Source organism: Aquila chrysaetos, unplaced genomic scaffold (assembly GCF_900496995.4).
Source record: "Aquila chrysaetos chrysaetos unplaced genomic scaffold, bAquChr1.4, whole genome shotgun sequence".
In the NCBI taxonomy this organism is placed as follows: Eukaryota; Metazoa; Chordata; class Aves; order Accipitriformes; family Accipitridae; genus Aquila; species Aquila chrysaetos.
The window spans coordinates 86046-98802 of NW_024470391.1; the positions used below are offsets into that span (position 1 = coordinate 86046).

General features: G+C 68.3%; 2 protein-coding genes across 2 annotated transcripts; one reads left to right on the forward strand and one right to left on the reverse strand.

Moving 5' to 3' along the window:
- Positions 1 to 463: 463 nt before the first annotated feature.
- On the reverse strand, positions 464 to 2367 carry EIF3K (eukaryotic translation initiation factor 3 subunit K). Its single transcript, XM_030006645.2, is given in 9 exon segments — positions 464 to 565; positions 656 to 781; positions 867 to 890; positions 893 to 937; positions 996 to 1062; positions 1186 to 1260; positions 1526 to 1646; positions 1718 to 1816; positions 2100 to 2367. Coding segments are annotated over 9 exon segments (648 nt in total). The 5' UTR covers positions 2159 to 2367; the 3' UTR covers positions 464 to 533.
- Positions 2368 to 3018: 651 nt separating this feature from the next.
- On the forward strand, positions 3019 to 12577 carry MAP4K1 (mitogen-activated protein kinase kinase kinase kinase 1). Its single transcript, XM_041121886.1, has 33 exons — positions 3019 to 3135; positions 3523 to 3580; positions 4052 to 4142; positions 4345 to 4409; positions 4604 to 4659; positions 4732 to 4779; positions 4892 to 4934; positions 5249 to 5321; positions 5409 to 5540; positions 5638 to 5700; positions 5786 to 5867; positions 6448 to 6564; positions 6906 to 6975; positions 7173 to 7225; positions 7478 to 7536; positions 7779 to 7823; positions 7971 to 7994; positions 8085 to 8127; positions 8381 to 8555; positions 8698 to 8774; positions 8852 to 8890; positions 8963 to 9047; positions 9393 to 9469; positions 9550 to 9610; positions 9685 to 9790; positions 10061 to 10119; positions 10193 to 10296; positions 10668 to 10845; positions 11284 to 11352; positions 11676 to 11765; positions 12022 to 12092; positions 12286 to 12341; positions 12432 to 12577. The coding sequence occupies exons 1-33, from the start codon at positions 3037 to 3039 to the stop codon at positions 12499 to 12501; spliced, it is 2538 nt and encodes an 845-aa protein (XP_040977820.1). The 5' UTR covers positions 3019 to 3036; the 3' UTR covers positions 12502 to 12577.
- The last annotated feature ends 180 nt before the right edge of the window (positions 12578 to 12757 follow it).

Here is a 12757-nt window from a genome sequence, read left to right on the forward strand (position 1 = left end):
CCCTCCCTCCATGGGAGACACCCACCGAGCTTCCACGCCACGCCTTCCTGGCACGCCCACCGCACCTCCAGGCCTCGCCCCGCCTGAATACGTACGAGTGGGCGGGCAACCTCATTAATATTCATGATGCAGACACCACTCGCCTTCAGCAGCCACACCCCTAATGGCCGACGCCCTCATTAATATTCATGAGTCAAAACCCTGTGTGTACCCACATGGACACTTGACCCACCCCACGCGAACAGTGGGGTCATTAATATTCATAGATGGGCGTGACCACAGACGACTGGGCGTGGCTACACACGGAGGGGGGCACAGCCTCTCCCAGCAACAGTACTCCCACCCCACGGAGGTGGGAATCTGCCCCCCCCCCCCCCCGTGTTCCCCCAAACCAAGCTGCATCCCCAGGGAAAGGGGGGATGTCACCCCCCCAGCCCCCCCCCCAAAATGGACGACAGCTTCCTGGAGACTTCTCCTTTACTGGCAGAGCCCGAAGTTAAAACGGGGGGGACAGGACGGTAAAAACGAGGGGCTCAGAGGGAGGATGCCATGATGCTGGAGACGCCTGCGGGAGAAGGAAGAGAGTGAGGGGGGTGTCAGGGGTCTCCCCAAGGTGGGGGGGGGGGGGGGGGTCTCCCCGTTCCCCAACACCCACTGTCAAAGTCGATCTTCTCCACGATGTTCTTGGGTTTGATGCTCTCCTCCTGGTTGCAGATGAAGATCCGCCCGGGCTCCGGTTCTGTCCACCCGTATTTGCTCATCCAAACCTTCAGCTGAGCCTCTGGAGGGGGGGGATATGGGGGGGCTTCAGTCCCCATCCCAGTCCTCCCCAGCCCCCTCCCCAAACCCTCCGGTCACCCCCTTACCCGAGAGGTCCCCCAACATCTCAGCCAGCGGTCGATGTGCTGGTAGGTGATCCCCACCACGTGGCAGATGACTGCGGAAGAAGACCCCATGTCAGCTGCCAACCCCCCCCCCCCCCCAAACCCCCTCACATTTCCTCACGGAGTCCTCGAAGCCGGTGATCCCATCCAGCAGCTCCATGTTCTCATCCAGAGCTTGCTGCAGAAGGCGGGGGGGGGGGGGGTGTGTCATTAACATCCCGGGGGGGCCAGATAACAAGAGCTGGGGAACGCCCCGACTCCTCCTAGATTTGGGGTGCCCCCCACCCTGAGCAAGACTCACCCAGAAGGACTGGAAGTGGCAGGTCTCCAGCAGCTCCCCCAGGTAGAGGATCTGCCTGATGGGCCTTTCCTCCTGCTGGGGTCAAGGAAAAAATGGGGAGAGGGATCTGGAGCTGTGCCCCCCCCCACTGCAGCTGCTCCCCCAAATCAGCACCCCCCCCAAGCCCCTAAATTCACCTCTCCAGGTCAACAGCCAGATGACGAGGGGTCCCATGGGGTGAACCCCACCAGTGGGGAGGAGCAGAGGGAGCTGGAGGAGGGAGGGAGTTTGGGGGGCTAGGGAAGAGGAGTTTGGGGGCTGGGGGGGGGGGTTCAAGATCCCCCAGCCACAGGGCAGATACGTGGGCCTGGTCGATCATGCACTTGCAGAGGGTGAAGTCGGTGTGCGGGAGGTTGGTCAGGGCCTTCAGCAGGATTTGGGCGGTGACGGTGGTCTGGAAGAAGGCGGGGTTGAACTGGTACCTGTGGGAGGAAGGGGGGTTGAGAAAAGGGGGACAATGACATAGCATGTCTCCCCTCCCTGCCCCGCTCACAGCTTCAGCACAGCCAGGTTGGCCTCCAGGTCGTAGGCATTCTCCTTGGCCTGCATCTCCACGTAGCGCTCCAGCGTGGCCAGGATCTCGGGGTTGTACCTGCGGGGAGGGGGCAGCCGCATCCCACCGGGAAACCCGCCCCCCGTTACCGTCCCGCGGACCACCCTCAGCCCGGTACCGAGCCCCGCCGACCCCAACACACCGTTCCCGGGATCCCCTCAGCGCTCCCAGTCACCCCCAACCCCCTCCACATCCTCCCTCCGGTCCCTCCATCATTACCGGCCCATGAGCCGGCCCCGGTCCACACGCCCCCCCCCACACCCCCGCCGGCCCCTGTCGATGCCCCCCGTCCCCCTAAGCTCCCCCCCGTCCCCGCCGGTACCGGTCGATGCCCCGCAGCAGTTTGCCCACGTTAGCCCGCATCTGCTCGAAGAGCGCCATGACTAGCGGTGCCGCCGGAAGCGGAAGGGTGGTACCGGGTTCAGGCAGTCGAGGCAACTTCCGTTTTCGGCGGGCGATCGCCGGGCATAACGGGACGGTGGAGGACTCGACGGGGGGGGGGGGGGGGGGGGGGTGAGCGGCACGCAAACGCAAAAAGATGGAACCGAGAGTGGGGCGAGGCGGAGGGGTGTTATACCCTAATGGCCCCGCCCACACATACAGGCCCCGCCCAACAGCACCGGGCCCCTCCCATCGAGTCCCCATGGCCACGCCCACAGCGCCTCTTCCCAGTATACCCAGTATATGCGCGGGGTGTCGGCCTGGTCTGACGGGGCCACACTGGGAGGGGGTTGTCAATGCGGGGGGGGTGTCATACTGGGATGGACTGGGCCATACTGGGCGTGGAGGGGGGGCTCACACTGGGATGGACTGGGCCGTATTGGGGATGGAGAGGGGGGTCACACTGGGATGAACTGGGCCATAGTGGGGTCAGGCTGGGGGGGGCACTGGGACGCAGTGGGGTACACTGGGGTGCGGGGGGGGGGGCAGATGGGCCACACTGAGGCCAAACCTGGCTTTTAGCGGGGGATACTGGGATCAAACTGGGGTGACACTGGGATCACACTGGGCTCAGTGTGAGGCTGAACTGGGCCCAGACTGGGGGCGGGGGGGGGACATGCTGGTCTCAAACCGGTGCCCCCACCGTCCCCGAAACCGGGGGGGTGGGGCAGCACCCGGATGCCTGGGTCCCCAGTGGGCTGTGCCTCAGTTTCCCCTTCCGCTGTGGTGCCTTGTGGGGGGCTGGGGGGAGGGACGGGACACCTGCCACCTCCTGCCACTCGGCCTTGCACAGGGGTGCCGGGGGGGGGGCTGCTGCCATGGACCCCCATCACCTCTACATCTCCACCCGGGACCCCCAGGAAGATTTTGAGGTCCTGCAGCGCCTGGGCGGTGGCACCTACGGGGAGGTCTATAAGGTGATGGGGACCCCCCCCCCAAAACAAAATGGGTCTGGGGCGTGGGGGGTGGGTGACCCCTGCGACCCCCCCCAAAAAATCTGGCCCTGGGGTATGGGGGACCCCGGCATTCCCACCCGGATGCCGGGGTCCTCGGGTGGTGGGTGGTGGTGAGAGGTGCCCCCCTGCCTGCAAAGGGACCCCCAGTTCCCCCCCAGTGCTCCCAGTTCCCCCCCAATGCTCTCAGTCCCCCCCCCCCCCGCAATGCTGGTACCTGCAGCCCCAGGGCCCCCCCCCCCCCGCTGCTGCTACCGGAGACATGAGGCCCCAGCACATCTGGCACTGGGGGAACTGGGAGGCACTGGGAGGTACTGGGAGGCCTTGATCCCCTGTCCCCCCCCTCCCCAGGCCCGCAGCAAAGCCTCGGGCGAGCTGGCCGCCATCAAGGTTGTCAAGATGGAGGCAGGTGAGGGGACCCCTCCCCGCGGCGGGGACCCCCGTGTCTGGGGGACCCCGAGACCCCCTGAGATCCCCAATACCCCAAATACCCCCCTGGGACCCCCCTGGGACCCCTTAACACCCCCCCACTACCCCCCTGGGGCCCTTTAACACCTCTCAGTGCCCCCAACACCCCTCTGAACCCCTAATACCCCCCCGGGAACCCCTGGGACCCCTTAAAACCCCCCCCAATGCCCCCCCCAGGACCTGCTCATACCCCCCGAGACCCCTTAAATCTCCCTGGCTCTTTATGGGGATGATGAAATGTCCCTGAGCCCCCCCAACCCACTTGGGGTGCTCTTGGGATGCCCTGAGACCCCCCCAGGACCCCCCAATACCCCTCGGGACCCCCAGGACCCCCCCAATACCCCTCAGGATCCCCCTGGGACCCCTGGGGTGTCCCCCCCGGCCCCCCCGCAAGCCTCTGTGTCCCCCCCAGACGACGACCGCGCCACGCTGCAGCAGGAGATCCTGATGGTCCGCTCCTGCCAGCACCCCAACATCATCGCCTACTTCGGCAGCTACAGCTGGTGAGGGTCCCCCAAAACACCCCCAAATCCCCCCCAGCCCCCCAAACCCCTCAAATTCCCCCCAAACCCCATCGACCCCCCCCAAACCCCCCATTGCCCCACCCCCCCCCCCGACACCCCCTGTGTATCCCTGGTGCCCCCCCAAATCCCCCCCCCCCGGTACCCCCCCCAGCACCCCGTTAACCCCTTCCCCCCCGCGCAGGTGCAACAAGCTGTGGATCTGCATGGAGCTGTGGGGGGGGGGGTCTCTGCAGGACATCTACCACGGTACGGGGGGGGGGGAAACTGAGGCACGGCGGGGGCTGGCATGAGTCCGGGCCCCCCCCCCTCCATCAGCCAGCTGTGGACCCAAGCGTCCAGGCCCTCTGCTTTTGGGCTGGGACCCCCAATTTTGGGGTTCCCCCATTCTTGGGGGGGCACCCGGATGCCTGGGTCCCCCCACTGAGCCCCCCTCCCCGCAGTGACGGGACCTCTCTCGGAGCCGCAGATCGCTTATGTCTGCAGGGAGACCCTGGAGGTGAGTGGCCCCCCCGGACCCCCCCCCCCGGGACACCCCCCCCGGGGCTGACCCCCATCCTCATCCTCACAGGGGCTCTCCTACCTGCACTCCCAGGGCAAGATCCACCGGGACATCAAGGTAGCGGGGACAAGGGGGGGGGGAGACAAGGGGGGGGCACACACATTGGGGGGGAGTGTCACACATTGGGGGGGCCGGGGGGGAGCCTGCTGACCCCATCCCGTCACTGCAGGGAGCCAATATCCTCATCAATGACAGTGGGGAGGTGAAGCTGGGTGAGTGCTGGGGGGAGCAAGGGGGGGAATTGGGGGGGCTATGGGGGGCTGGGAGCAATGGGAGGGCAATGGGGAATTGGGGGGCTATGGGGGGGCAATGGGGAATTGGGGGGTAAAGGGGGGGCCGGGAGTGCTGGCGGCAGCTGGGTGTTGGGGGTGACCCCTTGGATGCCTGGGGGAGCAACAGGGTGAGGGGGGGCTGGAGCCCAGACACCTGGGTCCTCTCCCCTCCGGGGGGGCTGGGGGAGGGTCTAGGTCCTGGGGGTGGTCTGTGGGACCCCCCATCCCTCACACCCCCCACACACCCACCCCAGCCGACTTCGGGATCGCGGCGCAGATCACTGCGACCTTCGCCCGGCGGATGTCCTTCATCGGCACCCCATACTGGTGAGAGGGGGTCGGGGGGGGGTCCTGGGTGGTGGTGGGGGCCGGTTCCACACTGCCCCCCCCCTCCCCGTCCCCCCCCCCCCCCAGGATGGCCCCCGAGGTGGCGGCGGTGGAGAAGACGGGGGGCTACGACCATCGCTGCGACGTCTGGGCGCTCGGCATCACCGCCATCGAGCTGGCCGAGCTGCAGCCCCCCCTCTTCGACCTGCACCCCCTGCGGTGAGCGGGGACCGCCCCACACTCCCCCCCCCGTCCCCTGGCACCCATGGGTGTGGAGGGGTCGCCCTGACATGCCCCTCCACTCCCCCCACCCCAGGGTGCTGTTCCTGATGTCCAAGAGCGGGTACCAGCCCCCCAAGCTGAAGGACAAGGCCAAATGGTGAGTGGGGGGGCTGGGGGGGGCCGGACCCCCCCCCGGCAGGGTGGAGCGGGTCCCCTCAGCCCTCACCATGTCCCCCCCTCAGGTCCCCCCCCTTCCACAACTTTGTCAAGGTGACACTCACTAAGAACCCCAAGAAACGGCCCAGTGCTGCCAAGATGCTCAGCGTGAGCCCCCCGGGACCCCCAAACTAGGCTGGGGGGGACACGAGCCCCCCCCCCGCCGCTCCCCGTCCTGTCCCCATCCCCAGTGCCAGCCCTGCCCCCCGTCTTCCAGCCTCGTCCCCCTCCTGTCCCCATGTCCCTCTCCCTAAATGCATCCCTGCTCCTCATCCCCATCCTGTCCTCATCCTCATCATCTTCATCCCCATCCCATCCCTGTCCCCATCCTCATCCTCATCATCCTCATCCCCATCCTGTCCCTGTCCCCATCCCATCCTCATCCTCATCATCTTCATCCCCATCCCATCCCTGTCCCCATCCTCATCCTCATCATCTTCATCCCCATCCTGTCCCTGTCCCCATCCCATCCCCATCCTCATCCTCATCATCCTCATCCCCCTCCCGTCCCTGTCCCCATCCTCATCCCCATCCCCATCATCCTCATCCTCATCCCCATCCTGTCCCTGTCCCTGTCCCCATCCTCATCCTCATCATCCTCATCCCCATCCCATCCCTGTCCCCATCCCATCCCCATCCTCATCTTCATCCTCACCCCGTCCCCACGTCCCCTGTCCCCATCCCCCAGCACCAATTTGTGGCCCAGCCGGGGCTGAGCCGGACCCTCACCCTGGAGCTGCTGGAAAAGCTCCGGGACCCCGAGCGGCTCCTGGGGGGCTGCAACCCCGAGGAGGAGGAGCCCGAGGTGGGGCTGGGGGCACTGGGGGGGCAGAAGGACTGGGATGCACTGGGGCACGGGACTGGGGGGGATGAGGGGGGGCGCTAGGGAGAACTGGAAGTGCTGGGAGAGACGGGGGGGGGCACTGGGGCCACTGGAGTGAGGGACGCAGGGGACATGGGGGGGGACTGGGTGTCACTGGAGGGGACTGGGGGCCCTGGGCTGGGGGGGACTGAGGAGCTGGGGTTGGCTGGGGGGGACTGGGAGCACTGGGTGTCTTATGGGGACTGGACTGGGGGGGGGGCACTGGGAAGGACTGGGGCACTGGGGGGGGCACTGGGGGCCCCTGTCACCCCTTGATCTCGCAGCTGCCCCCTCCCGTGCCCCACCGGATCCACTCCACCCACCGGCCCCCGCCCCCCGGCCCCCACCGTGAGTGTCCATCCATCCCCCCCAAGAGTGTTTCCCCTGTGTCCCCATGTCCCCTGTGACCCCCATATCCCCTGTGTCCCCATGTCCCCTACCCCTGTGCCCCCCCACATCCCCTGTACCCCCCATCCCCCGTCCCCCATCCCTGTGTCCCCTGGTCCCCCGTGTCCCCCCCATGTCCCCATGCCGTCACCCTGTCCCCACAGTGCACCCCCTTGGCGGGGGCCCGTGCTGGCGGAAGGAGGGCAACCCCCCCCGTGTACCCGGTACGTGGGACCCCCACCCACATTGGGGGCTGGGGGGGGCTCCGGAGCAGTTGGGGGTCCCTGGGGAGCCCTGTGGGCCCTGTGGGGGCCCTGTGGGGAGCCAGGGGGGAATGAGGGGGGGCTGGAGGTCCCCTGGGTGGAACCAAGGGGTTTGGGGGTGTCTGGGGTCTTCTGGGGGGTCTTGGTCCTCCTGGGGGGGGGTCCCTGTTTGCAGCCCCCCCCCCCACCCTGACCCTCTCCCCCAGGTGTCCTCAGCAAAGCCCGGCTGCGGCAGGAGAGTGGGGGGGTCCAAGGGCAGCGCACGGTGAGAGGGGATGGGGGGGACACGGGCACCAGGGGGGACACGGGGACTGGGGGGCTACATGGGGACTGGGGGGGGACATGGGGGCATGGGGTTCGAGGGCAGCACACGGTGAGAGGGGATGGGGGGGACACGGGGACACGGAGGGGACATCGGATCATGTGGGAGAACACAGAGGGGACACTGGGGGGGGGGGACACAGGCTGGGGGGGGCAGGCCATGGCCTCATGCCCACCTGCTCACAGGGACGATGCCTCCGATGATGATGACGACTACGATGATGTTGACATGTGGGTGACACCGTCCCCGATGTCACCCTGTCCCCCCATGTCACCCTGCACCCCCATCCCGTCCCCTGGGCATCATCCCCACTCAGCAGGGTGGGGGCCCCCCGTGTCCCCCCATCTCACCTGCCTCCCCTCCCCCCCCCCCAACAGACCCAGCCGCGGTGACTCCAACAGGTACCGTCCCCTGTCCCCAACCCCGCCCCCCCCCCCAAATTGGGGGCCACCCCTGTTCCCCCCCCCACTGACACTGCGCTCTGTCCCCAGTGCCACTCTGCCCCACGATGTACCCCCTCCGCTGCCCCCCAAGGTGAGTGCCCCCCCCATGGCTAGGGGACCCCGACACCAGCTGTCCCCAACCTGGGACCCTCAGGGTGAGGCTGGGGGCTCCCAGTCCCAAACTGGGGGGGGGGAGACACCAGTCCCAAACTGGGACCCCCAGCCCAACCACACCGTGCTGAGGAGGGGGTGCCCCCCCCGCCTTGGGCCCCCCCCCGTGCCCCCCATCTGACCCCTTGTTCCCCCATCCCCTCTTCCCCCCTCGTGTGTGTCCCCCTTGGCAGCCTAAGTTCTGGACAAGCTCAGCCGAGGGCCCCCCCGAAGACCCCCGCCCGCGGCCCCGGGGACCCCTCCTGGAGCAGCCGCCCCCCCCGGCCCTGGTGCACTGTGCCAGCGGCCCCGCGGGGGGGCTCTGCCCCCCGGCCCCCACCCGGGGGGGGCCACTGGCTGCCAGCTCAGGTAGGACAGGGACGGAGGAGGGGGGAATGGGGGGCAGATGGGGGGGGCGCAGGCTGGTGGGGGATCTGGGGGTCCCGGGGGGGATGACACTGGGGACATGGACATCCCACGCCCCCCCCGACCCCACCATCATCCCCCCCAGACCCCGTGCTCTGGTCGGGGCCCTGCAGAGAGGACCCCCCCCTGCTGCCCCCCAAGACGGAGAAGAACCGGAGAGTGGTGAGCCCTCCCCATCACCCTGTGTGTGTCCCCCTTTTTGTCACCAACCCCCCGTGACCTCTCTGTCCCCCCTCCAGGTCCCTGCGGACAACGGGGGGGCCACCCCCAGGCCACACGTGAGTGCCGGGGGGGGGGCTAGGGGGGGTGTACCCCAATACCTGCCCCCCCTCACCCCCCTGGCCCCCCAGGAGGGGTCCCTCTTCCGGAAGGTGTTTGATGGGTGTCCCCTGCGTGTGACGGCCACCACCACCTGGACGCATCCCACCACCCACGGTGGGTTTGGGGGGGGGGGGGGGGGGGGGCACTGGGGTACCGTGGGGACATCATGGGGCGCATCGGGGACGTGGGGTGCACCAGGGACATTGGGAGGGTCATTGGGGACACGGGGTGGGGGCATTGGGGTCACTGGGGGGGTGCATTAAGGACGTTGGGTGGGGACATTGGGGGGTACTGGGGATATTGGAGGGGCACTGGGGACATGGAATGGGGTCACCGGGGACATTGGGGTGCATCAGGGACACTGGGGTGCCTCGGGGACCTCAGGGCATATTGGGGTGAGGGGAGGCTGGGGGGGACGGACGGACACGGCCCCTGACCCCATGCCCCCCCCCCCCCCAGACCCCCACCTCATCCTGGGAGCGGAGGAGGGGATCTTCATCCTGAACCAGAGCGAGCCTGAGGCCACGCTGGAGCTGGTAGGTCTGGGGGGGCTGGGGGGGGGGGGGGCCTGGGGAGTCCGGGGGGGGTCCTAGCTCCCCTGATCTCCCCCCCCCAGCTCTACCACAGCCGCACCTCCTGGCTCTACTCCATCAGCAACATCCTCATGTCCGTCTCAGGTGAGTGTGGGGATTTTGGGGGGGCTGGGGACCCCCAGACCCTCGCTGACCCCCCCGTCCCCCCCCGCCTCCAGGGAAGACCCCCCAGCTCTACTCCCACAACCTGCTGGGGCTCTACGAGCAGAGCAAGAGGGACCAGCGCCCGGGGGTGCACATCTCCCCCCACCGCCTGCTGCCCAGGTACGGGGGGGGGGGGCCCAGCCCCCCAGTCCTGCTGCCCGGGTGATGGGGGTCCCCTGACATTGCTGCCCAGATAATGGGGGGACCCCCCCCTAACCCTGCTGCCCAGGTAACAGGGACCCCCATCACCCCCCCACCTGGACATGGGGACCCCCCAGCTCTGGGCTGAGCCTGGGGGACACATGAGGGGCCAAGGTGGGGGGGATGACACCCCGGGGTCCGGCTGCACCCCAGGGGTCCCCACTGTGTCCCCATCCCCCCCCCCCCCAGGAAGAACGTCACCTCCATCAAGATCCCCGACACCAAGGGCTGCCGGACCTGCTGCGTGGGTGCGTGGGGGGTCTGGGGGGGGGACAGTGGGGGCTCAGGGGGGTGTCTGACGGGGTCCCCGGGTGTCCCCAGCCAGGAACGAGCAGACGGGGTGTCACTACCTGTGCGGGGCGCTGGATGCTGGCGTGGTGCTGCTGCAGTGGTACCAGCCCCTGCAGAAGTTCATGCTGGTCAAGGTGGGGACCCCCGACCCCCCACCCTATCCCCAACAGCCCCCCTGACCCCCGGCCCATGTCACCAGCAGCCCCCATGTTCCTGTGTCCCCGTGGTGGGTCCCCATGCCCCCACATCCCCGTGTCCCCGTGGTGGGTCCCCATGTCCCCACGTCCCCATGTCCCCATGGTTGTTCTCCATGTCCCCATGGTGGTTCTCCACGTCCCTGTGTCCCCATGTCCCCACGTCCCCATAGTGGTTCCCCATGTCCCCGTGTCCTCATGTCCCCACATCCCCATGGTGGTTCCCCATGTCCCCGTGTCCCCATGTCCCCACATCCCCATGGTGGTTCTCCATGTCCCCACGGTGGTTCTCCATGTCCCCACGTCCCCAGCACTTTGACTTCCCGCTGCCGTCGCCGCTGCGGGTGTTCGAGCTGCTGGTGACCCCCGGGGAGGAGTTCCCCAGCGTCTGCATCGGGGTCAGCCCCGGCCCCTCGCCCGCCCACCCCGTCCTCTTCCACACCATCAACCTCAACTCCCTCACCTCCTGGTTCGCCCACACCGGCTCCGGTGAGCCGGGCTGGGGGGGCCGGAGGGGCTTGGGGGGGGCCTGGGGAGCTGGGGCTCCTGTGCTCTGGCTGGGCAGCCGGGGGGATTTGGGGTCCCTGGGGGATTTGGGGAGACCTGGGGGATTTGGGGGTCCCTGTGCTCTGTCTGGGGGTCCTGGGGGATTTGGGGTGACCTGGGGGATTTGGGGTCCTTGTGCTCAGTCTGGGGGTCCCTGGGATGATTTGGGGATCCCTGGGGGTTGGGGGTCCCCTATGCCGTTGAGGGGACCTAGAGGGGAGTTGGGGGTCCTGTGCCAAGCCTGGGGGGTGTTGGGGGTCCCGTATTCTGCCGAGAAGGGTCTATCTGCAGCCTGGGAGGATTTGGGGGGTCCCTCACCCAGGTTGGGGCATGCAGAGAGGGGTCAAGGCCCCCCCCTCACTGCTGCCCCCCACCCCGCAGAGCCCTCCTGCCCCGGCCCCGTGCAGGTGACGCAGCTGGACAGCGAGACCGTGCTGGTCCTGCTGGACCGTGAGTCCATCTGTCCGTCCATCCATCCCTGAGTTCATCCGTCTGTCCACCCATCTGTCTGTCATCCCCCCATCCATCCAGGGGGATGTCTGTCTGTCCATCTCTCCACTGTCCATCCACACGTGTCTGTCCATACATCCATCCATCTGTCCTTCATCCATCCATCCATCCGTCCATCCACCCACCCACCTGTCTGTCCGTCCATCCACCCACGGTGGAGGCAGGGCAATGGGACAGGGATGCCCTGGCAGGGCTGGGGGTCCCCCGAGGTGGGGCCAGGGGGGTCCCGGGGTGGGGGGGCTGACCCATGTGTCCCCCCCCAGGGAGCGTGAAGCTGGTGACACTGCAGGGAGCCCCTGCCCAGGGGCTGGCAGCCCCCGACATCTCCTTCGATGTGGCTGTGGAGGCCGTGGGTGGGTGCGGGGGGTTGGGGGGGCCGGGGGGCTCGGGGGGGTGTTGGGGGCCAGGGGGGCTGGGGGGAAATGGGGAGTCAGGGGGGTGCTGGGGGGGTGGTCAAGGGGTGCTGGGGGGGTCAAGGGATACAGGAAGGTGCTGGGAGGGAACTTGGGGGGATCAAGGGGTGCTGGGGGGGTGCTGGGGTCTTGTGGGTGCCAGAGGGGTACCAGGGGGTGTGTGGGGGTGCCTGGCTCTGACCCCCCCCCCCCCCAGCACTGGTCCGCGGCTGCGTCCAGGCCTTCTGGCGCCACGGGGTGCAGGTGTGGCAGGTGGGCTCCGCGCAGGTGAGCCCCCCCCCCAGCCCCCCCCCCCCAGCCCCAACGCCTGGGGCCCCAAACCCGGGGGGGGGGGGGCAGAGACCCCCCCCCCCCGACCCTGGACACTCCTGATCCCTGGGGGTGCAGGGGACCCCTCACGTCCCTGGGGACTCCCCCCATATTTGGGGACCCCTCCTCTACCCCACTCCCACCCCCCCAGCTGATCGAGGAGCTGCGGGACCAGCGCTGGACCTTCCGCCTGCTCAGCTCCCACAGGTACAAACTGGGGGGTTCTGGGGGGGTCATGGGGGGGGTTCAGGGGGGCACCCCCACCCCACCCTGACCCTCCCCCATTTCCCCCCCCAGCACCCTGGTCCTGGAGATGCGCCCCGCCGACGAGGCCAACGCTTACAGCAACCTCTACGTCCAGGCGTGACCCCCCCCGGAACGGGGGGGGGACCCCCCCGGGGCTGGGGGGGGGGCAGGGAGGCTGAGCTGGGCCCCGCCCAGCCAGATCAGCACCCATGGGTGGGCTGTGCCCCCTCCCCCCCAGCATCTCCCTCCTTTTGCTGACATTTGTAATTATTTGCACCCCCAAAAAAACCCTGAAGAGCCCCTAAATCGCTGTGTTGGGGGGGGTCTGATGGGGGGGACAAGAGGGGGGGGGGAAGAAGGAGGCGGGGGGGCAGCAA